The sequence below is a fragment of the Meleagris gallopavo genome, chromosome 30, assembly GCF_000146605.3.
Source record: "Meleagris gallopavo isolate NT-WF06-2002-E0010 breed Aviagen turkey brand Nicholas breeding stock chromosome 30, Turkey_5.1, whole genome shotgun sequence".
In the NCBI taxonomy this organism is placed as follows: domain Eukaryota; kingdom Metazoa; phylum Chordata; class Aves; order Galliformes; family Phasianidae; genus Meleagris; species Meleagris gallopavo.
Window position 1 is genome coordinate 3419558 of NC_015040.2, and position 24183 is coordinate 3443740.

A 24183-nucleotide genomic window follows, 5' to 3' on the forward strand; every position below is an offset into this window, starting at 1 on the left:
TTAATCACGTCATGACTGAACACTTTCTGACCTACTATTGTGTGTTTAAGCAGCATTACAGGAATGATTTATGGCATTTCTGGCCCTTAGATCCGAATATAGAAAGATGAAGAATGAGTCCAAGGAAAATAAGGGTAGGAATGACCTCATTTTGTGGAGACACCATGTCTTGGTCAACTTCAGAAAGCTGTGAAGAAAACGAGCTGCATTTTTCTCTGTGCAGTTATTTTACCACCAGCAATGAAAAGATCCCAGAATCTGCTGCAGAATAAAGAGAAGTGACTTCAGGTTTCTAGGACGTAAAGATACACTGATGGCTGCCTTCATACGCAGAAGACATCAGTTATCATTAGCGTAGTGTAAGTATAATATGCCTTGGTTCAGTTCACTTAGAGTAAGTGATCAATAAGCACTATTTTGTCACCATACTGTCCCACACTGAGTGTTGCTGAGGAAAACTGATGTCATTTCTCAGCAGTGAATATTCCTGACATCACTGAGTTTGAGGACTTGCAGCTTCTAAGTACAAACAGTTTCTGTCTTGTGCTGTAACCCATCAGCAGGGAGATGTAGAGGTAACATGCTTCATGTGTTCAGTTTAATCTGCAGCCTCCACTAATAAATTAATCATAAGTGACTTTTGGAAGGGAAAACAGATGGTGATGAGCTTGCAGATTGTCCATGTCACCTAAGTTCTCTTTTGCCTCCCTATGAAGACAGCCAGTGTCTCTGCTGGTAGCCCTTAATGTTTTAAATCCTTTGACTTGCAACTTGTCCATACAATGTATTTGAAAGAGTGAGATTCTCTGTTTACCATTCATCCTTCACAGTGACTTGAAGGGTTTGGGAGCCTTCTTCTTTTTCTGCCAGTTATTTGAATTTCTTCAGTCCATAGTAAAATCAAAGAAAATAGCCTAACTTCTCTGCGTGCTGACTGTGAGTTAGTTTGAATGCTGAATAATGGGCATAACTTAAAAATTTGTGAATTTTACACATAACGTGGTCACCAATTTATAGTATTGCAACAGGGTTTGTGATTCTGAGCAGCTGAAAGTGTTCAGAAAAAGGCTGAGCTCTGTGCAGGAGAATCACGTCTCCTCTTGACGCAGCTCTTTCTGGACACAAGCACTGCTCCCTTGCTGGCTGGGGGTCACGTTGTTTTACAAGCTAGCTGCACATGGCCTCAAAAATGGTTGTTTCTAGGCAGCTCACCACCTCTGCTGAAAAAATGGTTTCCTTTTTTTGGCCTCTGAAGGCTTAGAAACATAGAAGTATCCAGTTATTTAGATAATGGGCTTTCAAGCAGCATTTTTATTAGGTGTCTGAGTTTAAGGCTTTTTGAATGTAGGTTTGTTTGGTTCTATGTCTTGATACCATCAGGTAATACTCCACTTGGATAGCAGAAAATGTATTCATATTTTATGTGCTCTTATTAAATGGTTCCTTTTTTTTTTTCTTCTTCTTAGCACAAGAAATAAACCTACGTGGTTGATTTGATCTTTGGGTTCAGAACAAAAAGTCATTTGCTGTACATAACATGAGGTGAAATGTTCCAGACAAGCAGAATCATGGAAATGCCACTTAGGTAATGTAGGCAAACTAACTTAATGTTTAGTAGAAATTTACTTGCTGTGAGAAAATGTAAAATCTGCTTGCTGCAGCATTCCTGTAATATAAAACAAACACTTGTCTGCATACTGTGCTGAACACACATGCTCAGTAGTGCCTACAGGACTACACAGTTACCTTCAAGAATTGTGCATAGCCACAGGGATGGGAAATTCTTCCTGAATATGGGAGGTCTGAAGCCAAAAACCTTCTGTCAATATCCAAATATTCTGCTTCTATAACACTTTAAAGACTGACCTACTGTTCTCTGGGGCTTTCCTGTCTGTGGTGTCCCCAAGGATTTTGGATGATCAGCATACTAATAGATTTCATAATCAAACAGTGAGAATGTGTGATCAAGAATTTCACTGCTCTACAGGCTCACCTTTTTGACAGGCCATGGTTTAACTTGCAGTTCCCTTCATGTAATAGCTTTAAGATTTTTAGGGGGCGAATTTTCTTTGGCTGCCCTGGATGGATTTCTCAATCTTCTCTGTGTCTTCTGGTGGAAAGTGCTGGATTTAGACTGACTGAGGGAAACTGCTGGACTGAGACTCCTTCTTTCACAGACAAGAAGCAGCACAGTCTCCCTTCCTTTCATGCCGTCACCTCTGCACTGCATCCTTCTCTTAGACAAGCCTGGGTAGGGGGGGGATGAGAATGTCAGCCTCTAAGGACCGGTCTGTTCGCCAGATCCCTTACTGAAAATGGTGTGATAGCCCCTCTTTGGAAGATGACTCAATAATTCTACCTCAAGCGTGAGTGGTAAAACTGCCTTGGGGTGTTCTGAGAGCCTGTTCTGAAACTCCACTGGGGTCCAGATGTCTCATAGCTTTTGTGATCTTGTGAGTAGTTTTAGAAGGAAAGTCTGTGAGGGATAGGGATATGAATCATCCGTCTGTCCTGTGTCCGTGAAGAAGAAATAAAAACCTTGATCCAAAAAAAATCCATTTAATTCTGGAATTTTCTGACCTATTTTGGTGCAAGCCGATCTAAAAAAAAAAAAAATTAAACTACTCTCCTGATGAGTTTCTCATATTGTTTACTTTTGTAACGTTCTCTGTGGACTGGCAGCCAGAAATGACGTCCACCCGTCGTCCAGCATCAGAGAATAAGAACTTCAGAGGAAGGAATGCAACTTCATAAATAGGAAACCACAGATACTAATGGGGAGCAGAGGCAAACCTGCAGGTTAAAAAGTAGTTGCAAGAGAAGCTCATACATCCACACTGCGTGGAGATTCAAAGATGATTTCAGCTCTAGCCTTTGTTTTCTCCTCTGCCTCTCTTGTCCTTTTTCATCATGTCAGCAGAGAAGAGCAGGTAAGAATTCTCATTTTCGGTATATTTTCTGGACTCTATTTTCTAGACTGCTCTCAATATTCTGTTTTGCAGCAGGGAATGAGCAAGAAGGCAACATTTCAGCTGCATCTGCTGGAGCCTGAAAGCAGTGTTCAGGGATTTCGTAGTCTTGTATGAAACTTGAAGCCAAACTGTAAATGTCCAGTTTTAGATTTTCCTCCTTTTTCCTGCCTGATTAGTGATGTATTTTTAAGAAAAGCATTTATCTTGGGGCAAATGGCAGTGTTGTGTACTGTCACGACCTACAAGAGACAATTTATATTAATCTGCATTTTGCATGCGATTAGGAAAATAGCTCATGCAGGATGTCCTGTAGCAGGACATCCTTTCTGCTTGTGCATCTAGAGCTTAGAGTAGCCCTAACTTCTAGGAACTTAGCCATGCTTAGTTCAGCCTAATTCATTACAGAAGTTCCACTTCTCTGAACAGCCTGTTAGGGGACGTTCAGCCTCAAGAACTGTACCAGGAGAATCAAATGCGTGCTGGTGGAAAGAGAATGAGCCCATAGAGAAAGATGCGTGGTAACAGAAATGTCTGCAAGTGCATAGATTTAGTTTGGGAATTGCTCCTGAGTGGTTGACTCATAATTGTGAATTTGAAACTTAAAACACATCAAAAAAACACTTATTTTGAGATATATCTTGCTATTAGGAATGGAAAATTCTTCCATAACAAAAATAACAAGGCTGTCTGAAGTCTTGATATAGAGCTTATTCAAAACTCCTTTTTGAAGTTCAAATTATGTGCAAGCTCCTTGTTTTCAGTAAAATAAGAAATGTCATTTTCATTCACTCTATCTTAGAATTTGCAGTGCTTTCAACTTAGTTCCCAAACCAAAAAGTACTGGAGAAGGTACAAATATTCATCAAGTCCTCTTGGTTCTGTGCAGGGAAACCCACGAGGCTTTCAGGCTCATTTATCACCTGAGTTGTCCTCAGCAGCATGGGCTGACACGCTGCCTCTGGTGCTGGCACATTCTTCATGCTTGGAAGAAGCAGACCCTCAACTCCAGCTAATTTTCCCCTGCTTGCTTGCCTCGTTTAATAGAAGACACTGCTATTCCAGTCTTCATAAAGATTTGCTTACACTGTAGGCAAGGTGTGACGTCTGTTAATAGATTAATTAATCTAGGAAAGCTTTGAGAAACAAGGCTGTACTTTCTCACGGCAGTCAGGAGAATGCCAGAGTTGAACTTTCTGTCCAGTTGTTTTTAAATTATTCATATTTTCATATATATTTTTAGAAACAGTAAGCAACTTCCATTCATTCTTTCAGAGCTAAGATGAAGAGCATAGTCTAGATGTTCAGCATGCTCAGTAGATGAGGCAAGTCTACAATCTACTACCTGAGAAGGAAAACTCATGCATGGATGCAGATGTACCTTTTGTGTCCCAAAGCCACTGCAAAGCAATCTGAAACTACCCAAAATGAACCCAGCTCTGTGCAGCAAGAAGTCTGAACCTCGAGAACAGGCTATGTAACAGCTGAGGTGCTAGTTTTCCACATTCGGTGCTTGGCAGCACATTTGGGATAGACTCAGCAAAGAGCTTTGATTTACCTGTGCCTTTCAGAGTAACTTTCACAGCACTGAATTATTAATTTGCTTCTTTTGGCAGCAAAGGCTTCCAACGTGTGAACTGCTCAGACTATGCCAGATTAACAGCTACCACAACTGGCTGCCAGGACAATTTGTTTGCTGAGAGGTAGCTGTTACCTGAGTGACAAGCTTGGCTGATTATCACTGCCAAGAGCAAATCCTTGCCTGTGTGCAAGTCTTTATTACTTCCAAGCAAGCTTCCAGTTAGGAACTGGGAGAAACTGGTGTGGAGGGTTCTGTGTCTTTAATATTAAATAGAAGTTAATGATATCGGTTGATTTGTACTGCTAATAGCTCTTCTGTGTTTTTCTTGTTTTTCCCAACCACTGTGTCTTGGTAGGAATTGAAGTTGGGCCTGAAATGCTGGAAGAGATGAGAGAAACGAACCGTGTGTTAATGGAAGTTCGAGACTTGTTGAAACAGCAGGTAGGTGAGAAAGGGATCAGTCACTGAGTCTTCTGCCTTAATGCTGAGTTCTGGGACGAGGAGGCCTGTGTTGGGTGATAGAATTATTGCCCTGAACACCAGGGTCAAGAGGTGGTCTCACAGTTAGGTCTGTTGTTCTGAGAAAAAGTAGATTCATCTGATTCTACTGCTTGGAACTATGTCTGCTGAAAAGCAGTGTACACAGAGAATGAACTCTTAAAAAAAAAAAAGAGAGAGACACAGTAGATGTGTATTTAACTGGAAAAACAAGTCAGTTTTTCCTGGTTTTGTGGGCACTTGAAATCAATAACTTGGAAGGTGGAAAAGACCTTTCATCTGTCCATTAGGGTCCTGGAAAGGAAAATCATATGGAGTCTAAACAAGCCCTGTATTCACTTTCCTCTTGTTGTTTTAATCCTAAGCCTTTCTGGCTCTGGTATTTTCTTAGGGAATTTGGAACTTCTTGGGTGCTCAGATCCCTTCCCATTTTAACGAGGAGATGGTGGTTTGTCTGGTCAACTCTTTTAGGTATAGAAAAAGGTTCCGTTCTCCCTTTATCCATTCTGGGAGCTGAGGGCAGCAGCTTTGGCCTGCCAGCTAATTGGAATGGCAGACAGATCTGTGTGCCAGTGCAAACTGGGCGGCCTGTAATCTGCAAAAACATCTGTTGCATTGAGTTACTCTCAAATTTCAGGCTTCTGCATAAATACCCAGTGTTTACTAGGAATCAGGTCAGACATGGTTCCTGGCAGCCTGGAGCAATGATTTCCAGTGTTCCCTTCCAGCTTAGTGCTTACACTCCATATAGATTTTCTATTTGTTCTTTCTCTCACTCTTGCCACCTACTTTTTTTTTTTTTTAAATCCATGGGCTTTTTTTAAATAGCACTTTCAAGAAAACTCTTCCTGAGGAGACAAACTGACACATGTCACTGGAAAGCCAGGAGGCAGTTCATAAAGTCTTAATTTGTGCAAAGATTTTCTAAAACTTACTTTTTCTTGATTCATCATCTAGAGATGTTGGCAGTCAGGACAGCAAAAGACGTAGTAATAAAAGCCCAGGTCTCGTCTCCTGAGCCAAAGGCTGAAGAATTCTCAGCACAAAGGAAGCTCTGATATTCATTAGCAGCTCTCCAACATCTCTGCGTTCTGTCACCCACTCCTAATGGGACATATTCAGGGGATTTGGGTTAGGCATACTTCTGCATTAACTGTTCAAAATACATCACCCTGACCACGTTGGAGGAAAGAGAGAGTCTAACATAGAATGAAATCTTGCTGCTCTATGTGGAAGCTGGCAGAGAGACATGAGCAGATGATTTTATCCAAGTACAAAGTGAAACGTCTTTAATAGTGGAAACACGAAGTCCATAGGGCATGTAAGGCTGGTCACACACCGTGCCTGAGCACCGGCTGTCAAAAGCCAATAAGGCTTTTTCAGGAAAGAAGCCTGCTAGGGTTTCTGTCTAAGATGCTACAGTCATGAACATTTTTGCTTATTTTTGCCTGTCCCAAATTCCAACAGCATCTTTTCACTGCCAATGCGACAGTTTGTCTCTTTGTTGAAGAAAGCTTGAAGGAATAGGAGGCTAGAGGAGAACAGATGAAGTCTGGAATAAGGAACGTTTGTGAGTAGGTTCAAAATGTCTCTATGGCGAGGGCATTAGGGCCAAAAAATGGTATAAATGAGGTCAGAGGTGACCTGTGTTTTTGCAGAAGTGGCACACAGGAGATCCTTTTCCTGACTTTGTCTATACAGTGTCTGAGCTGCAGATCACAGAGTCATAGAATCACTAAGGTTGGAAAAGACCTCCAAGGTCATCCAGTCCAACTGTCTATCTACCACCAATATTTCCCCATTAAAATGTGGCCCTCAGTACCACATCTAAATGTTTCCCGAACACTTCCAGAGATGATGACTCAACCAGTCCCTTGGGCAGCCCATCCCAGACCACTCTTTTAGAGAAGAAATTTTTCCTAACATCCAACGTGAATCTCCCCTGGCGCAACTTGAGAACATTCCCTCTAATCCTAAATAATGCAGACCTCTCTACAACTGGTAATTCAGCATCTTCTAGAGAAGAAGACACAAGTAAAGCAGATTCCTTTTTGTCCATGGCACTTCTTTGTGTGTTTCGTAATAAAATAGTATTATCTAGTTAGCCTGTAGGAATACTCCAGTAAGGAGAACAAGCCACCTCAGCTTCCACAGTGTCTACAACATAGACTTAGGGGTAAGAATTGATTTGTTTGTAAGCAGTTGTGCACTGTCAGACACCCTGTTTTCTGACAGTGGGACCATTAGCTTGCGTGGCAGCAAAACTCAGCCTTTGGCCAAGTGGTGATTCTTGTTTTCTTCTAGATTAAGGAGATAACATTCCTGAAGAACACAGTCATGGAGTGTGATGCCTGTGGTGAGTTACTGAGTTGAGCCCTATATTCAGCTGCTTCCTCCATGTGCTTCATACCTTTGTGTCCAAACAAGTACTAAAATGCCATATGTGACCATCTGCCCTAAGGAATTAGCTTGTTTCACAGCTACCCGAGTGTCAGAGAGTAATACTTGGTGTTAGTGATGCTTTTTTTTCCCCCAGGGCATTCTGCACACACGGACCAGTGATCCATGCTGTTCTCATGGTTCGGTGGCAGTGGAAGTTATTACCCCTTTGCTGAGCATGAGTGCAGAAGTAGCATGAAAAATCTCGTATCTTTCCAGCAAATCTTCTGCGCTTGCTCACGTCCACAGTTTCTAAAATAAACTTTGTTAACGGTTCTGTGACATGCAATGCTGTGCTTCTCAGGGTAGCTGTGTTCTAGTGCAGAAAGCTGCCCAACCACATTTCTTAATAACCCAGCCCAGGGCCTATGTTAGGATTGCCTGGGAATGCACACCGGCTGTCCTGTGGGATGCAGTTGGCTACTCTTGAGCTGAGAATGGAAGAGAACATCACCCCCAAGAGGCACTGCTCTGCTACTCGTTCCATCTAATGTTGTCACCTTCCAAGCAAAAAGGGTGTTCACAGAGGATTCAGGAAGCAGGGTCATAAATCCTCCCATGTACATCTTGCCCTCTGCCCCTCACTAAATGGTTTTTCTGGACTGGAACTTACTTCCAATCTGTCTGGCCTTCAGAAAGCATGGTTCGTGGAGGTGCTCTGTTATTTGCCAGTACATTTGAAGGGCGGAGCAATAACTGTTTCTGCATTTGGAGAGATTGTACTTTTGCTGGAAAAGAGATTAGCCAAAGCTTCTGGGACCTGTAGTGCAGAAATGTATTCATCCACACCAATTGTTTTAGTAACTCACTCATAAAACTGTCTTGAACTTTCTCTCTGTTACTTGATCTCTGACTTCCCCACTTGGTTTTGTGCTGTGTGTTCTTCCCTGTTCTTCTTGCTGTAGAATTGGAGCTGCTTTTCATCATGCATTGAACGATGTGGCTCACAGCACTTATATGTGCTTCTCTTGTTATTTCTCAGAAAGAGAAGCATTAAGAGAGAAAGCCTCTGTTTTAGTGAAGATTTTATTGGTGCTAATATAGAATGTTGGTTTTTTTGTTTGTTTGTTTCGGATTTTTAAAATCAGGCTATTAAGCTAGAGAAAGCAGAAGGAAAAAGTCCCCTAGGGCAGTGATGTGGGAGATTAGTGACAACTCCAGCTTCTAGAAAGTTTATTCACAGTCCTGAGTTAGCCTTCAGTGAAGTTTTGGCTTCCAGCCCTCTGCAGCACTTCCCAGACTTCAGCCTGTGCTGTGTGGGTTGTGCTTTAGCCAGGTGTCTGGGTCTGTGCTTCCAGTGGGATGTAGATGTAGAGGAACCAGGGAGAGAACTGTTCTCTGTGGAACTCCAAAAGCAAAGGCATTACACGAAAAGGAGGGCAGCACGACAGGAGTTTTGGGATAGAAGGGAAGATTTCGGGATTAATTAATTTATTTTGGTCTGCTCTGACTCAGAGATCAGTCCAGCTGCTGCTTCTGGCTTCCCTTTTCTCTGTTTGCAAAGCAGAGCTACAGCTGCTTAACTCTTAAGAAGCTACAAGGAAATGTCCTGTGGATGAGACACACTGAAATCTCCTGAGACAACGGGACCAGCTTTGGATAGGGCCTGGCAAAGATAACTCCTTCCTTCGTCTTCCTTTTGTCCTCTAGGCATACACACTGAAGCAACAGGCCCCGTCATCACTGTGACACAGTTTAACAGATGTGTCCCAAACCCCTGCTTCCCTGGAGTGGCCTGCACTGAGACCAGCACTGGCTTCCGCTGCGGACCCTGTCCCCCAGGCTATTCAGGGAATGGGTCCCAGTGCACAGATATCAATGAGGTAAGAGACAAGGAGGATGGGCTGGCAGTTACAAAATGGTCTCGCTTTCCTTGAAGTGCTGCGAGTTCATCTTGTGGCTGTAAAGAAAAGTCTTGCAATTCCCCTAGGAGCTGAAGTTCGACAGAAACATCATTTCAGTGGAACAAAGCCTGTTCCTCACCCTGCCTCAGTCCACGTTGATTTTATATCCAGTACAGCAAGGCATTTATTTTCTAAAAAAAGACAGACTCAAATAAAATAAATCTTTTGGTTGCGGAAAGGTGATTTTGGAATACTAAAAAAATCCCCTTTGGCCTTAAAATCTTTTGAGCTAGTGGCTGATGAGTTGTTAGAGATAAGATTTATTATGTGTGGAACAGAATCAAATGCTATCCAAATACTCCTTTATACAGTAAATCTTAGCACACCACGTGTATTGCTTCATTTCTGCCTTGAAATTAAGCCTTGCCAGGCAGATACTGTTTCACTTTTTTCTTCTTTTATATTAAGTGTGGTATTTAATCATGTTTATTTTGTCTGTATTCAAAGCTTTACTCAGCCATTAATTTTCTGTGTCCAGATGATTCCTTAGTTCTGTGGTTCCCAAGTTGTAGTCTTATTCTCCACTATTAGTCCAGCAGGTAACTGTAAACGTCTTACAAAGCCATACCACCTCTATGGCATTTATAGCAGTTTAAAGACCTGCTGAAGCTAAAAAGGTTCATGAGACATTTTTGAAGCTGATGATAATCTGTTAGCCACCAAAATGTGGAAAGTGCTGTATTAATGGAAAGCATCTGCTAGCACAGAGCATAAGAATTCAGTGAAAATAATAACGTGTTGGAGGAATAAAGCAAGCAGCAATATCAACTTTGGAAGGATAATTGCTTCCCAGAGTAGTAAACAAACAACTGTTGTTGTTTTTCAAAGCCAGTTTAAGAAATTACCCAGTTCTCTGGATTCAGAGACTGTCAGGAAGAAAAGTGTGAAGTGAAGCCAGCGCTTTGCTTGGGCAATTGATGTCACCTACAAAGAATTAGTCTTGAAATTTTATTTGTTTTACTTGTCTGCACATACTGAGAAATGAACAACTGAGGCTGGGAAGCTGCATTTTCCACTTGTAAGGAAAGCCAGCAACTTCTATGCATTTTTGTTTTGTTCTTAGGAAATAAAAGCACAATAGCTGGATCTTACCCAGCAAGGCCTGCTTTGGGAACTGCCTTCACAACTGGCCCTGAGCGATCTGTCTCAGTTCTGTACAACTTTTTTCTTGTTTACAGTGCAGTGCAAACCCCTGCTTCCCAAAGGTCCAGTGCATTAACACTGCTCCTGGCTTCCGCTGCGATCCGTGCCCTCCTGGCTTCACTGGGCAAATGGTCGAAGGAGTTGGCCTAGCTTATGCCAGGGCCAACAAACAGGTAAGGCACAGAAACTCCTCCTTCAGAAACCACTGGCTCTTTCCCCTCTGTTACTGTAATTAATTCAAGGGTCTTGGAGCCCTCAGAGAAATTGGAGGGAACTACAGATAATTGTCATATTGGTGGTAAGGCTGATGCAGTGACAGGAAAGAGCTGCCAGGGTTGTCCTAGCACGTCAGCAGCGAAGCACTCCACTCTTAGATCTGAATGCTGCTGAATTTATGCTGGTCAGAATGCCATGTCTATGGCAGATTTGAGGCTGTGAATCCAGCCTGAGGAATCCCTCATACCAGGACACGGAAGAGTTGATGCAGCTAGTTGGTACCCAGCTCCTCCTTGTATAGACAGATTAAAATTCAAAAAACAAAGAAAAACTAACACCTAGTCTTACCATGGTATATAAGAATATATTGACAAAAGCAAGAATGGCTTGCAGCTTGTGTTATTTAGAGAGCTGCTAGCTGGACGTAGGACACAGTCTGTGACCTTCTTGCTCCACTTACTCTCTTCTATCCTTTTACAGTAAGCAGATACGCTGACAGCTCAGCTCAGAGCTAAGCTATTTCATCAGGCTAAAATCTCTGGTGACCCTCTAGAGGGTGGACACCTTGCTTGGGGCCAGGAATGTTTCTGGGACTTGGCTCAGTCTTGTCTCAAGGAAAACTTTGAGCTCTCAGTGCCAGTAAGGTGTGTTGGGAGCTTTGTTTCTGCATCTAGTGATGTCCTCATTCTGCAACCTGACATCATATCTGCTGAAGAGTGAACTTAATGCCTATTTTGTTCTTCCTGGGTAGGTTTGCACTGACATCAATGAATGTGAGACAGGTGCTGCCAGAAATTGTGTCCCAAATTCTATCTGTATCAACACACGGGTAAGTATTAATGAAAGGCCTCACATAAATCCCCCTTCCCTGGGTTCTGGGGCCTCTCTTACTGTGGCAATCCAGCTCCTGAGGAGAGGTTACAGGAAAGGTTTGCCCAGACTCATAGTTAATTCCCTATTACTTTTTCCTACAGGGATCCTACAAGTGTGGAGCTTGTAAACCTGGCTTTGTTGGGGATCAAATCACTGGCTGCAAGAGCCAGACAGGGAGACTCTGCCCTAACGGTGAAGTCAGCCCATGCCACGAGAAAGCACAGTGCATCGTGGAGCGGGATGGGTCCATCTCGTGTGCGGTGAGGCCTCCACCCCCTGCCCTGCGATCTGTTCGCTGCCGTTTCCCCTACACTGCGCTCGCTCTCCTGGGTCTGCCACTGCCCTCTCCTGGAGAGCATGCCTTGTCGGCTCAGACTTGCTCCCTGCTAACACCTGAGCTATGGCAATCTCTGGGTGATCTCAGGGAAGTGGACTGCTCCTGACACCTCAGATTCTCTGCGCTGTTAGTTTGGGTTTGCTTGCTGTTTTTATTTTGGTTTTGTTTTTAATTGTTTTAAGCACTATAAATCTTAAGTCTCGGAGCATTACTCGCAGCTGAAAAAGTAGACAAACCATTCAATCTCCTGATCCAAAGTTCTGCTGATGCATCCGTCCTTATGATCTTAGAAACAAGCAGAGAGCTTGTATTTGAACTACTTGAAAATGCCATTTTCAGCTGAAGGGTCTCTTTCAGATGACATTTCACCCGTGGAGCGTTGTGTATCTGGCTTTGCAGTGTGTCCTGCAGGTTCTCATGCAAAGCCTTCAGTTTTGAAGGTGTTACCCCTACGAGGGGACTCACCAGCAGCCTCGTTTCGTTTATCTGCTCTCTTCCAGTGCCTTGTGGGGTGGGCAGGGAATGGCTACATCTGTGGGAAGGATACAGACATTGATGGAGTCCCTGATGAAAAGCTGCGCTGCTCTGACAAGAAGTGCCGCAAGGTAAGGTGCAGTTCTCACAGATTTGGTTAGAAACACTCCATGGTGGGAATGCTGAGCCAGAAATGGGTGATTCTTATTTGAGGGCAGGCCTCACCCTGCCTTTGATGCTGCTGAAATCCTGCTCAGCCTGCAGAATTCAGAAAGGTTCCATGACGTGCCCTGCCACTTCATCCTTCCTTTCCTTTCAGGATAACTGCATGACTGTCCCCAACTCTGGCCAGGAGGATGCAGACAGGGATGGAATTGGAGATGCCTGTGATGATGATGCTGATGGAGATGGGATATTAAATGCCGAGGTTTGAATTCTACAACTTACTCTGTCATACCTAAATATACTGAGAGGTCCTGCAAAGCAAATTGCCTGCAGCTTTAATGTGAATACAGAGAGCCCTCAGCAAATCCCTCTCTCCTGCAGGACAACTGTGTGTACACACGCAATGCAGACCAGCGCAATGCAGACAAGGATAACTTTGGTGATGCCTGTGACAACTGTCGCCAAGTGAAGAACGATGACCAGCGGGACATTGATGGTGATGGGAAAGGAGATGAGTGTGACGATGACATAGATGGAGATGGTAAGAGCAGCTGCAGCTGTGCCAATATAAGAACAAGACAGCTAGTCAGCATGAAGCTATAGATCCTCATAACAGGTACCAGCACTCAGAGGCTTATGCTATGCAAGAGAAGAACTTATTTCTGCTGGGATGAAGGACACTTCTGTTTTTAAAATGTCCAGATGAGCAGTCAAGCCAGTATCCTTCAGAGTTCAGTTCTCATAGGGGTTAAAGTTCTGTCTTCAGGATGATGCTAACATTTTTTCATAGCACTTTTATTGTACGCAGTTAAAGTCAAACTTGTTTCAGGCTTCAGAAAGATGTACGACACCAACTGATGTCAGCCTGGACAAGGACAGTACTTTGTGCTATGATTTCAACTTGTGAAGAAGTGTAGGGCTATCCAAGTTGTTAGAGGCTGCTGGCTCAGTGCAGTATGTGTCAGGGCTGCGTTCTGGGAGAAAAAACACCACCACTGGCTGGCTTTAGAAACAGTCTGTGAGCTAGTGATGCTGTATTTGCACAAAGCCTGCTCTCAAAAGCCAAAAATCACAATTGCTGCTGGCCTGAAACATACATATTTATTTACAGATTATTTCCAGCGCATCTAGTGCTGTTTGGGTCTTGCTACTTCCTGCCAAGTAGCTCCCTGCTGGCATGATTTGCTGGTGTAGTAGGTAAATGCAGAGAAGTGGGAAGTGAAGTCATGCAGCTTACCAATTAGATTGTTCCTTTCCTGTCTCAGGCCTTCAAAAGACACTGTCTAAGTCTTCCATGTCAAATAGCCAAGGTTAACTTGGACTTATTTTTTAATTATGTAGACGTCTAGTTTAGAGAAAAAAGAATCTGTCATAGTTTAGGGAACCGCAGACAGCTTCATCGTCATCCTCTTGGCCGCTCATTCCTGCACAGGTATGGCTCCAGGTTGGAGTCACACTCCTCAGTTCTTCAGCTCTTCCTAAGGAATGCAGTTAGGGACATTTCCTCTCAGGTTCATGTATGGACAGTAGCATGCTTAGTATCTGTGAGGATACAGTCTGAAGTATGTTTTCAGATCAGTTGCTGATGTCCTTCCTCCGTCAAATCAAAACCGTTGCCTTATTGCACAGATTCAACCGTCCTCAACATCTGTCATCTCTTACATCCAAAAGAGATCTTGCTGCATATACTGAAAAGCCCTATTGGCTTAATGGGTTCTCTGCATGTTTTACAGGAATCCGAAATCCAACGGACAACTGTGTAAGAGTTCCTAACCCTGATCAAAAAGACAGTGATGGTGATGGAGTAGGAGATATCTGCGACAGCTGCCCAACAGTCAGTAACCCAGACCAGGTAAGGAAGCACTTCCACTTTTGCAGTGTTACAGCTTTCTCTCTCTCACTCAAGGCAGTGCTTACATCGTCTGCCTGAAGTAGGTTTGGAAAGACAGATACTCAAATTCATCAGGACAATGTGTAGGAACTCTCCCACTCTTGTGAGCTCCGTTTCCTATCTGAACGACAATGCCTGCCCCTCTCTTCTTTCTCCTTTAAAGCCCAATTCTCCCATTGACCTATGTTTAAATGATTCTTGCTTTATTTTCCCAGAAAGATACTGATCATGATCTCGTGGGAGATGTCTGTGACACCAACCAGGACAGGTGAGATCTTACTGCAAATATTATTCTTGGGTTATATGGAATTCTGGGGACACAGGCATGGAAGGCATGCATCAGTAACCATGACAAGTCAGTTTGGCCTTAATTTGTGTCTTTTTATTCAAACAAAGGAGGTGGAATTTTCTTCTAACTTCAGAAAACTTGCTCCTGGAAATACAGCCCAAGGCCTAGCAGCTGTAAGCTTGCTGACAGCAGCTTGCTTTTCATTAGCTATCCCCACAGATTTGTTCGTGGACTACAGCTGGGATATTTCTGATCTATCTGTTTGTGCAACTAATAGCTCAAGACATTAAAAGGCCAAAATCACCAACTACCCCTGTTCTTGTAGAGGATCCCAGCTGCTAGAAAGGGCATGCAAGCTTCTGGGGGGAAAAAAAAGTAAGTGGATGCTCTTTACCTGTATGCATTTTCTTCACCAGTGATGGCGATGGCCACCAAGATACAAGAGATAACTGCCCATCAGTGCCTAACAGCTCCCAGGTGGACACAGACAATGATGGACTAGGAGATGAATGTGATGATGATGATGACAATGATGGGATTCCAGATGAGAAACCTCCAGGCCCTGACAACTGTCGGCTTGTCCCTAACCCTGGCCAAGAAGATTCGGATGGTAAGGGAAATGCATGCAGATCAGCTGCAGGGTTCTCCATTCCTAGTGGCTAATATGTAGGAGTTTGACCTTCAGATGGGCAGGAAGGAAGACCTCCTCAGTACTGACTCGAGACAGTTCTACATCATTTTCCAATCGCCAATAACACTGACATCAAAATTATATTTGGGAAAAGTTCTCTTCCAGAAGTACCTACAGTGTGAGGTGCTGCTTCTACTCATAGCATTCCTACAAGCAGGAGATAAAGCGTCAGGGTTTCTTTGCTACCAACAAAAAGGAAGAGTGCAGCAATGCTCTGAACATCTCTTATCCTTGTGTAGACATGTCTACCTTAAGCTGTGCTAGCCAAAAGCTAGCTGAGTAAAACTTAGGTGCAAAGGGTAGGGGAAATTGAAAGCTTGCTTATTCTGTTGTCTCTCTCAGGTGACGGTGTAGGAAATCTTTGTGAAGATGACTTTGACAGAGACATGGTGATTGACAGAATTGATGTGTGCCCAGAGAACGCAGAAGTGACACTAACAGACTTCAGGGCTTTCCAGACGGTTGTGTTGGACCCTGAGGGTGATGCACAGATTGACCCCAACTGGATTGTCCTTAACCAGGTAGGACACTGCTCCAGAACGGGACAGCAAGTACGGTGGTAGCAAACCTGTACAAAATGGGATGCAGTTTTCATTAAAAGCTTGCAGGCCTAATGCCACTGTTCAATAATGCCCTGGTCATAGATAGAGGCTTACCTCTGGTGTACTTCTCTGCTCATTTAACAAGAGGGTTGGAGATACTAATTAGACAACGTTCATCTTTCACAGGGCATGGAAATTGTCCAAACCATGAACAGCGATCCTGGCTTGGCTGTAGGTGAGGCACTTATTTTTGTCCTATTAAAAAATCATTGTGCGCTTCGCAGCGCAGCTTTTAAAACTATTTCAGAGACTGCATAATGATTCCATTTACTCCTGGAAAATATTGTAGTAAACAGAGTCTTCAGATTTAGCTTAGTAAAGTCTCCCACCCCCATCTGAATCTGGAAAGAGATGGATCGGTGTTTTACCTCAGAATGCAGAGTGTTTGCTTTCCTACCAACTACAGGTTACACAGCATTCAATGGAGTGGACTTTGAGGGCACGTTCCATGTCAACACTGCCACAGATGATGATTATGCTGGCTTCATATTTGGCTACCAGGACAGTTCCAGCTTTTATGTGGTCATGTGGAAGCAGATGGAGCAGACATACTGGCAGGCAAACCCCTTCCGAGCAGTCGCAGAACCTGGTATTCAACTGAAGGTAAAGAAAGCATTGAAAAAGAAGTCAGCAATGGATTTTGGTCTTAGCTGTGCTGCTTTGATGCACACGGTGGGGCAGCAGCTGTGGTCGGTCAGCTCTTCATCCACACATTTCACCACTCTTCTCCACATTAGGCAGTGAAGTCCAAAACAGGCCCAGGTGAGTACCTGCGCAATTCTCTCTGGCACACTGGGGACACCACAGACCAAGTCAAGCTGCTGTGGAAGGACCCTCGCAACTCTGGCTGGAAGGACAAGACGTCGTACCGCTGGTTCCTGCAGCATCGGCCTCAGGTTGGATACATCAGGTAAGGGGTTCACAGCTTCCTTTGTATGGCTGAGCGGGAGATCAGCACGGAAAGCAAGCATCTCCAGTGTACTTCTGTGGTAAAGAGGAGGGAGAGTGACTGGGGAACCATTTCTGTGAGCGCATCAATCTCGTCTCCATGTCCTACGCGCTTGTGCTCTTCTAGAGCTCGCTTCTATGAAGGCCCAGAGGTTGTAGCAGACACTGGAGTTGTCCTTGATACAACTATGCGAGGAGGGCGCCTGGGAGTCTTCTGCTTCTCCCAAGAGAACATCATTTGGTCAAACCTGCGTTACCGCTGCAATGGTGAGTTAATTTTGAAGGTCAAACACAGAAGTTGTTGCCATTTTGCTTGAACAAGTTAATCTATGGTTGGAATAGGGAACATCAAGCAGTAGCTTAATTCTACTCTTCATTTCTACTTCTAATCTATATTTACTTTTATCTCCTTAGATACTATTCCAGAAGACTATGAAACATTTAAAGTTCAGCAAGACTAGCCTGAGTTTTAAATGTCCAACAAAATTTGCTTATAAAAAAGTGCTCAGCTGCCCCACTGTTGCCTCTGGTATACTGTATAAAGAACTGTAAGTAATATACCACTGCACTCTGCACAGCACCAAGTGTCACTGCACTATCTGGCATGTTTTCTACAACAGCAACTTTTCTGTAAATGCTACAAAATCCTCTTGGAACAGCAGAAGCACAGATGTCAAGTGTGCCTCGAAGCCTGTGCTGCTGTTCTCTACACTACATGGAGAAAGATGTGCTGAGAAGCTACTGCAGTAGCTGAATTGTTTGACTAAGATTAGTGTGGATGATTCCCTGGACTTTTTTCCCCTACTCAAAGGCTCTCAAGTATAAATGTTATCTTTTTCAAGACCTACTCAAGCAAATCCAGCACAGGTCTGAAAGGGTCAGAGAAAGCAGCCTATGTCCAAGTTGCTCACAAAGTATTAAAAAAAAGAAAAAGCACTTTAGGGAGAGTATCTTTGTTCTGGAATGTTGGATAATAAATACTCTAATAGACTTCTCCTTGGTCACGTTGCTTTTTTCCTCTTCTAAAACTTTTCCAATACTGGTATGTAAGAAAGAAACCCTCAAAAGCTGAGTGCAAGAGGATGGCTGGAGCGCCTCAGCTGAATTAATAATTCTGTTAGCAGTATGAATACAGAGGGAGAGTTTTTTCAGTCAAGAAGCTTCCTCTAGCTAGACCATCCCACCTCGTTCTTGCAGATAAGCAGCAGCTGATTTCAGAATGATAAGCAAAGGCCTTACACTTGGTTTGTGTTATGACACTGCCAGAACTCCAAGAAACAGCCGAGGATGAGGGAAAAGTGAAGCCATCACTATTAAGAGGTGCTCACTTGGGCTGGGTACAGCAGACACTCACAAAGGGCTTCTGTAGTTGTAAGCTGGAAAGTCTTAAGTCCTGCACTTCTGAGATCCTCCGTCTCTCCCAGCTAAACAGTTACCAAGCAGCATTCCAGTCTGTCTAAAAAAATAAAAGCCCAGTCTTGCTAGATGTTTCATGCAAGCAGCTCACACCAATTATACTGAAACTTGCTCATGGTTTCATCAGAAAGGCAGCTCCTCCTCAACACTTAACTGCAGTTTTGCAAACTAGAATGAGACTGTATGGCAAACACTGCTCCTGTTTACCATCCAGTGCTGCTTCTGTTAAATGTTCCCAAACAAGCAAGGTGTGAACAAAACTTTCCTCCTGGAAAGCTGATGGCTAAAACCACGTTTTACCAAGCACAGGTCTCCCAGCACAACGGAGTTGAATTTCACACTCAGGAGGCAACAGCACAAGCAGAGATGTGCAGAAAGGAGCCCACTTTTGCTAAGTGGCTCATTAGACTGTTTGCTGATCACAGCACTTTGAGAACATCTCCATTCACCATTCCAAGACTGTCATGAAGACAGACACTGAGTTTTCCTTCTTCAACGGGAAGAAATGCAAATGAGCCAGCCCAAATTACAAACAGCTCTTATACAAAATAGCTCTAAGTACTCAAGGAATGCTCTGTAGCTTCTAAGAAACCAGTTCCAGTATGGCACGGCCAGAGATGCTGCACGGAGTTCATTTTCCATAGCTGTAAGAAGCCAACTAACCAAAATATTTCCATTTCGCTGTTTGTTTATAAACACCAAGAGACCAACAGTGAAAACCTTCACAATAAAAGCAAACAAACAAGGAACACAACCAAGGAAGAAAAAGCTAAGCAGCCAGAGACAAAAACATTTGAACTTTTATTACATTTCATTTACAAATAATGCAAAGATACAAAGACAAAAGCCTTCACACAAAAAAGAAAAGGTTGAAAAGAATGTACATTTAGTTGAGCTGCTTTTTCACATCATTTCTCAGATTGCAAACACTTAAAGCCAACTTCAGTTTTCCACTTTACCTATAGAAAAAACACAATAAATAAAACTTTTATGTCGCAGGGACAATTTTTCCAGCGTTCCTGTGCCACCAACACTGTAGCTGAATATAGGATTGCATATATCAGTGAAATAATCCACAAATTATTTTAATAGAAAAAGTTAACTTGTAAAGAACAGTATATTATACTGTCTCTGAAAATGCATAAATCTGACATTTTTTTCCCAAGCTCAACGAACTACGTAAAGTTGTTTTTAGCTGCCAGTCTGTGAGAGAAGCTGCCAAAAGCAGCTGTATTTAATTTTATTAAAATCAAACCTCCCCTCCATAAGCACTAATACATTTCACTTCCACTTCTTCTACGAGGAATCCCTCCACAGATGGGGGCTCTGTTAAGGTAACAAGAAAAAGTAGCTAAAAGTCCTAATTCCTCCCAAAAGAAAACCTCCTATCTACTGCCTTATTAGTTAATAGCTGACTGGAATACAATATTTTAATTGCTACGCTGTATAATGCTGAGCAGAGACCAGTGGCTGTGCAGTACGGTACTTGTAGATCGTCTGGAGCTGCTCATGCCACGGACATTCAGGATCCAGTAAGTAAAGGAAGTTTTGTTCAAGCGAGCCCTGTCCCCCAGCGTGCAGCTCCATCAATCTTACCACGTAACTTCCATGGTCATCACCTCCTCGGCAAAGAGAGAAGTTCTACCTGCTCGTCTTCCCTGATTTAATGTCTGATGGATCCCCGAGCTGAGCCACGTTAACCCTTTCCTGTCGGAGCCTTGGAAGGCCGCACACAAGCAAAGGTGTTTGGTAACGGCTGCATTTCTTACTTGACCAAGAGCCAGAACTCATGGCAGAACTCAGCTCCGTTTCCGTAAGCTGACGCCTGTACAGCTCCTGAAGGAAACACTGACTCTCCACACTACGGCTGCAGAACACAGTTCTCAAACTGGATTTATAAACTGGGACCTCCTGCCCCCCTTTTTTTTTTCTAACCCACGGTATAAAAAAAAAGTGTCCTGACTGATGCACAGGGCGTGCAAAGGAACCGTTTGGCCGTACAGACGCAGCAGCTCAGAAGGCAGCACGAGATCAGCACTCAGTGAGCAGAGCCCAACGAGAGCCAGCAGCACTTCTGCTTTCTGCTGAACCCACAAATGCACACCCAGACCTGCCCCACTCCCAAAGCTTCGGTCACTGCTGTCACAAATACAAACCCCTTATCCCAGACTTCCCCTCGCCAAGTGTCAGTGATGACCATTTAAGCTTCTATAGCACATCTAGCTGCAGGATGAACCGATCTGCACAGGTCTCAGATGGAGCAGGGGGAGATCTGTGCCTGTTCTGCAGCCCTCAATTCCCACACAAGTCTGTCTGCTGCATCTGCTCCCTCCGTCCGCGTTTGTTTGTTGAAGGATATTCTACAGTGGGCCAGGAGATGAGATCTGGATAATATTTGTTTAACTGTGTCCCCCCACAAAGCCTCCTGGGGTTACGTAAACATGGAGTAGAAGAGCACAGTGCCACAGCTCAGCCCCCTGCTCTGCCAGCACACAAACCCCTCTGCCCCCTATCCTGCGAGGCCCACCTCACTCTCATTTGCCACAATCAGACTAAGAAATATACCACAAAACGTGATCCAACGTGTGTTAACGACCACTGACTTTAACAGAAAAAAAGCCACGCCAACATGAATGCGTCTGCTAAGCCACAGCTGGGGGAGGGCCGGCTGCATCAGTTTTAAATTTGCTCATTGCAGGTGGGTGGGTGGCACGGACAGACAGACAGCGTTCTTCCAAACAGCACCGGACGAGCTTAAAAACACAACAAAGCAGCAAAACGCAGCACAGCTCCAGAGCTGGGGGTGTGAGGTGACCTCTGTCCCGACCATCGGCTCAAAGCAAAGGAAAAATCATCAGAACCAACACAGCACAGGCAGAACCCAGCGCCCGCCCCGACCCTGGCAGGCAGCAGCAGAACCTCTTCAAAGCAGCAAACAATTGGTGACAGCTGAGATACCACCACGTCCACACTCTGGAACAAGCCCTACAACGTGTGCCCTGCTTCGGTGACGGAGCACGAGAAGTGAAAGCGATGGCAGAACAAAAGCAATCTGTGCCCCTGAGCATCAGACTCATCAAAACCCATCGAACCCATCGGCTTTGTTTGAACACAGCAGCAGCCAAGAAGGGGAAACAGCATCTATCTGCACAGTTAAATTGGAAAGAAAAGAAAAAAGGGGGGAATTTAGGAATTTGTATAAGCTGAAGGCAGGAAAATTAAGGAGTAAAACAGTCAAACCTATCATCTCCACTGCCATCCCATCATCTGCTGTCAGAACCGTCTGAGGTGCTGTCACTGCTCGGTGTCTCACAGAAATGCCATCAAAGAGCAGTGAGGAAAACACATCAGATCCCACAGAGATCCGTCCCTGCTGGCCGCAGCCATGGCCCAGCACCGAGGGCTCCTTGCTCCCTGGGGACAGGGGGACGTTTGGCAGCGGAGCAGAGCTCTGCTCGCATCTGTCAGACCTTTCCTCCAACGCAGAGGCAGAATGTTAGAACAAAACGTTGGATAAAAACTGCTAAATAGACCAAACGGTGCTTTCTGCCAAATCGCTCCACTTCCTAAGCTGGCACCAGGCTCCTTCCCAGCAGTGCTCACTGCTGTGCACCCACTGCAGCTCGGCTGTGGGACCTGCAGACAGATGCAGGCACTGCTCCAGAGCCCTTTGCTACAACCCAGAATGCGGTGAGCGGGGAAGGCTGAAATTCAGAGAGAAGTTCAGAGCTGCCCAACAAATCACCGAGGAAATGGCAGAGGGAGCAACATCCCGACACAGAACGCAGCGCGTTGGGCCAAGGAGACGCGCTGCACCTGAAACCTGAGGATGGAAGGACGCAAAGCCACCGTCCACAAGCAGCTGCAGGGGGAAAGCAGGCGGCTGCTCCGCTCCTCCTGACTTCTGGTCTCATTACCTCAACCTGCAGAAATCCACAGCGCTCACAGACTCTTCCCATCCCCAAAGCAGAAAACCTGCAACAAGCAGAGAGCGAAGCCGTCCCCACCAGCAATGGGAGGGGAGGGGAGAAAGAGAGGAGTGGGGAGGGGAGGGAAGGCTGCGCTGCTCCCAGAAGGTGGGTAAGAGCTCAGCCCAGGCTCCCTGCAGTCACATCCCACACTTTCCCTTCTACACGGATTCCCCACGCCACGCACTGACCCTGCAGTGCCCCTCTGACAGCCACAGCTCCACCTCCCAAAGAAACCAGGCAGTGCATTTACCCCTTCAGGCCTTTATTTTGATAAAATTGGTCAAGCCCACATAAGGCAATATACACCACAGTTCAAACCACCCCCCTCCCCCCAGCGAAAAATAAAATAAATAACACAAATGAATAGAGTACGTAATGTAGTGTTTCGTTTTGCAGTATAGAAATTCCACACAATGATTCTGTTTAAAAAGGTAAAAATGATTTATAGTACACAGTTATCATGTCATCGTGGTGCCCGCATAGAAAACCGACATGCAATCCATGCCTACACTGCGCAGTATAAATAAGATGCAACTAGAAATACAAAGAACAGGAACACTACAAATCAGCGTTAGGTTTTTTCCCCAATTTTTGGGTTTTTTTTTTTTTTGTTTGTTTGTTTTTTAAAAAGAACACAGACGGAACAGACGCTACCTGCGCTCTCACACTGCCATCACAGTGACGGGGGCTCTGCTTCTCACAGGAATGCATGCTGTGCTCCTGGCCGGGCTCTGCTCTCCCTGCCCAGGGGGGAATCGGCCCCGGAGCCCCTTTGTGAGGGCGCACGCAGCTCGGGCTGAGCAGAGCAGAACTCAGAGGGCGGCTCTCTTTCGGTTGGTCCGCAAACATTTTTGCTGAGTGGTTCTCAGGAACTTCCTCAGAAACCCTTTTGTTTTGTAAAGCTAATAAAATACACAAATGGTCAATAGCCTCCTTCGGTTAACTGACAGCATCTTTCTGAAAACCTTTCTCCCCCCTCCTCTTTAAATGAAGAAAAACGGGACCCGAAGGGGTTTTCTGTACAGAAGGGTTCGCGGCTGAGCGCGGGCGAAGTGCTGCTGCCATGCAAAGCCAGGGCGCGGGACGGGGCTGTGCTGCAGCCACACAGACGGGGAGCTGAGCTCAGCCCGAGGATCCATCGCAGTGACAACACGGCCTCCACGCACAGCGAGGGCCCCGCCTGCACTGCAGGAAGCAGCACAAACCTGGATTTCTTTTGAAAGTCACAGTATTCTATAAACTGAAAGTTCATTCCTAGGGATTCCCCATCGTATTGGCAAATGCAACGGTCTAGCTTGGGAGCTCTCTCTATTTATTTGTACGAAAGCGCGCTGCGGGGAGGAGCCAGGTTCACCCAGCAGGGACGTTCAGATGGGAACTCCGACCCCACACAGCTTTGTGATAATATTTAACTGAAGAAGGTAGAAATGATACCAGCAGCTTTTTGCTGCGCGACTTTTCCTCCCGCTCCGACATCTGAGGGCAGCAGCTCCCAGCGCTCCCACAACTGGGGTGAGAACAGAACTCACAGCTCGTCAACCACAACCACCGATCACCGCAGCTCCCCTCCACGTTTCCACCTGGCAATTCCACGGGCTGCTCTCATGCACACGCAGTGCAAACCAGAAGGGCAGAGGGGGGGGCAGCCCCTGCTCAGCACAGCGCGGCCGCGGAGCTGCTGAAGCAGCGCTCAGTGCTGTGACCTCATCCTCCTCCTCCTCCTCCCAAATCCTGAACCTCTCAGCCACGTGGTCCCGAATTTGGACAGTTGCATC

The 24183-nt window shown here is 44.9% G+C and overlaps 1 protein-coding gene across 1 annotated transcript; it reads left to right on the forward strand.

The window, feature by feature from the left end:
• The first annotated feature begins 252 nt into the window (after positions 1-252).
• Positions 253-18012, forward strand: COMP (cartilage oligomeric matrix protein). The gene is given in 22 exon segments (XM_003213294.4): positions 253-359; positions 1467-1585; positions 2683-2874; positions 2877-2930; positions 4907-4992; positions 7354-7405; positions 9139-9311; positions 10571-10708; positions 11503-11580; positions 11726-11884; positions 12462-12566; positions 12755-12862; positions 12982-13141; positions 14334-14452; positions 14707-14759; positions 15197-15390; positions 15814-15992; positions 16200-16248; positions 16480-16676; positions 16811-16983; positions 17149-17288; positions 17436-18012. Coding segments are annotated over 20 exon segments (2283 nt in total). The 5' UTR covers positions 253-359; positions 1467-1585; positions 2683-2855; the 3' UTR covers positions 17483-18012.
• The last annotated feature ends 6171 nt before the right edge of the window (positions 18013-24183 follow it).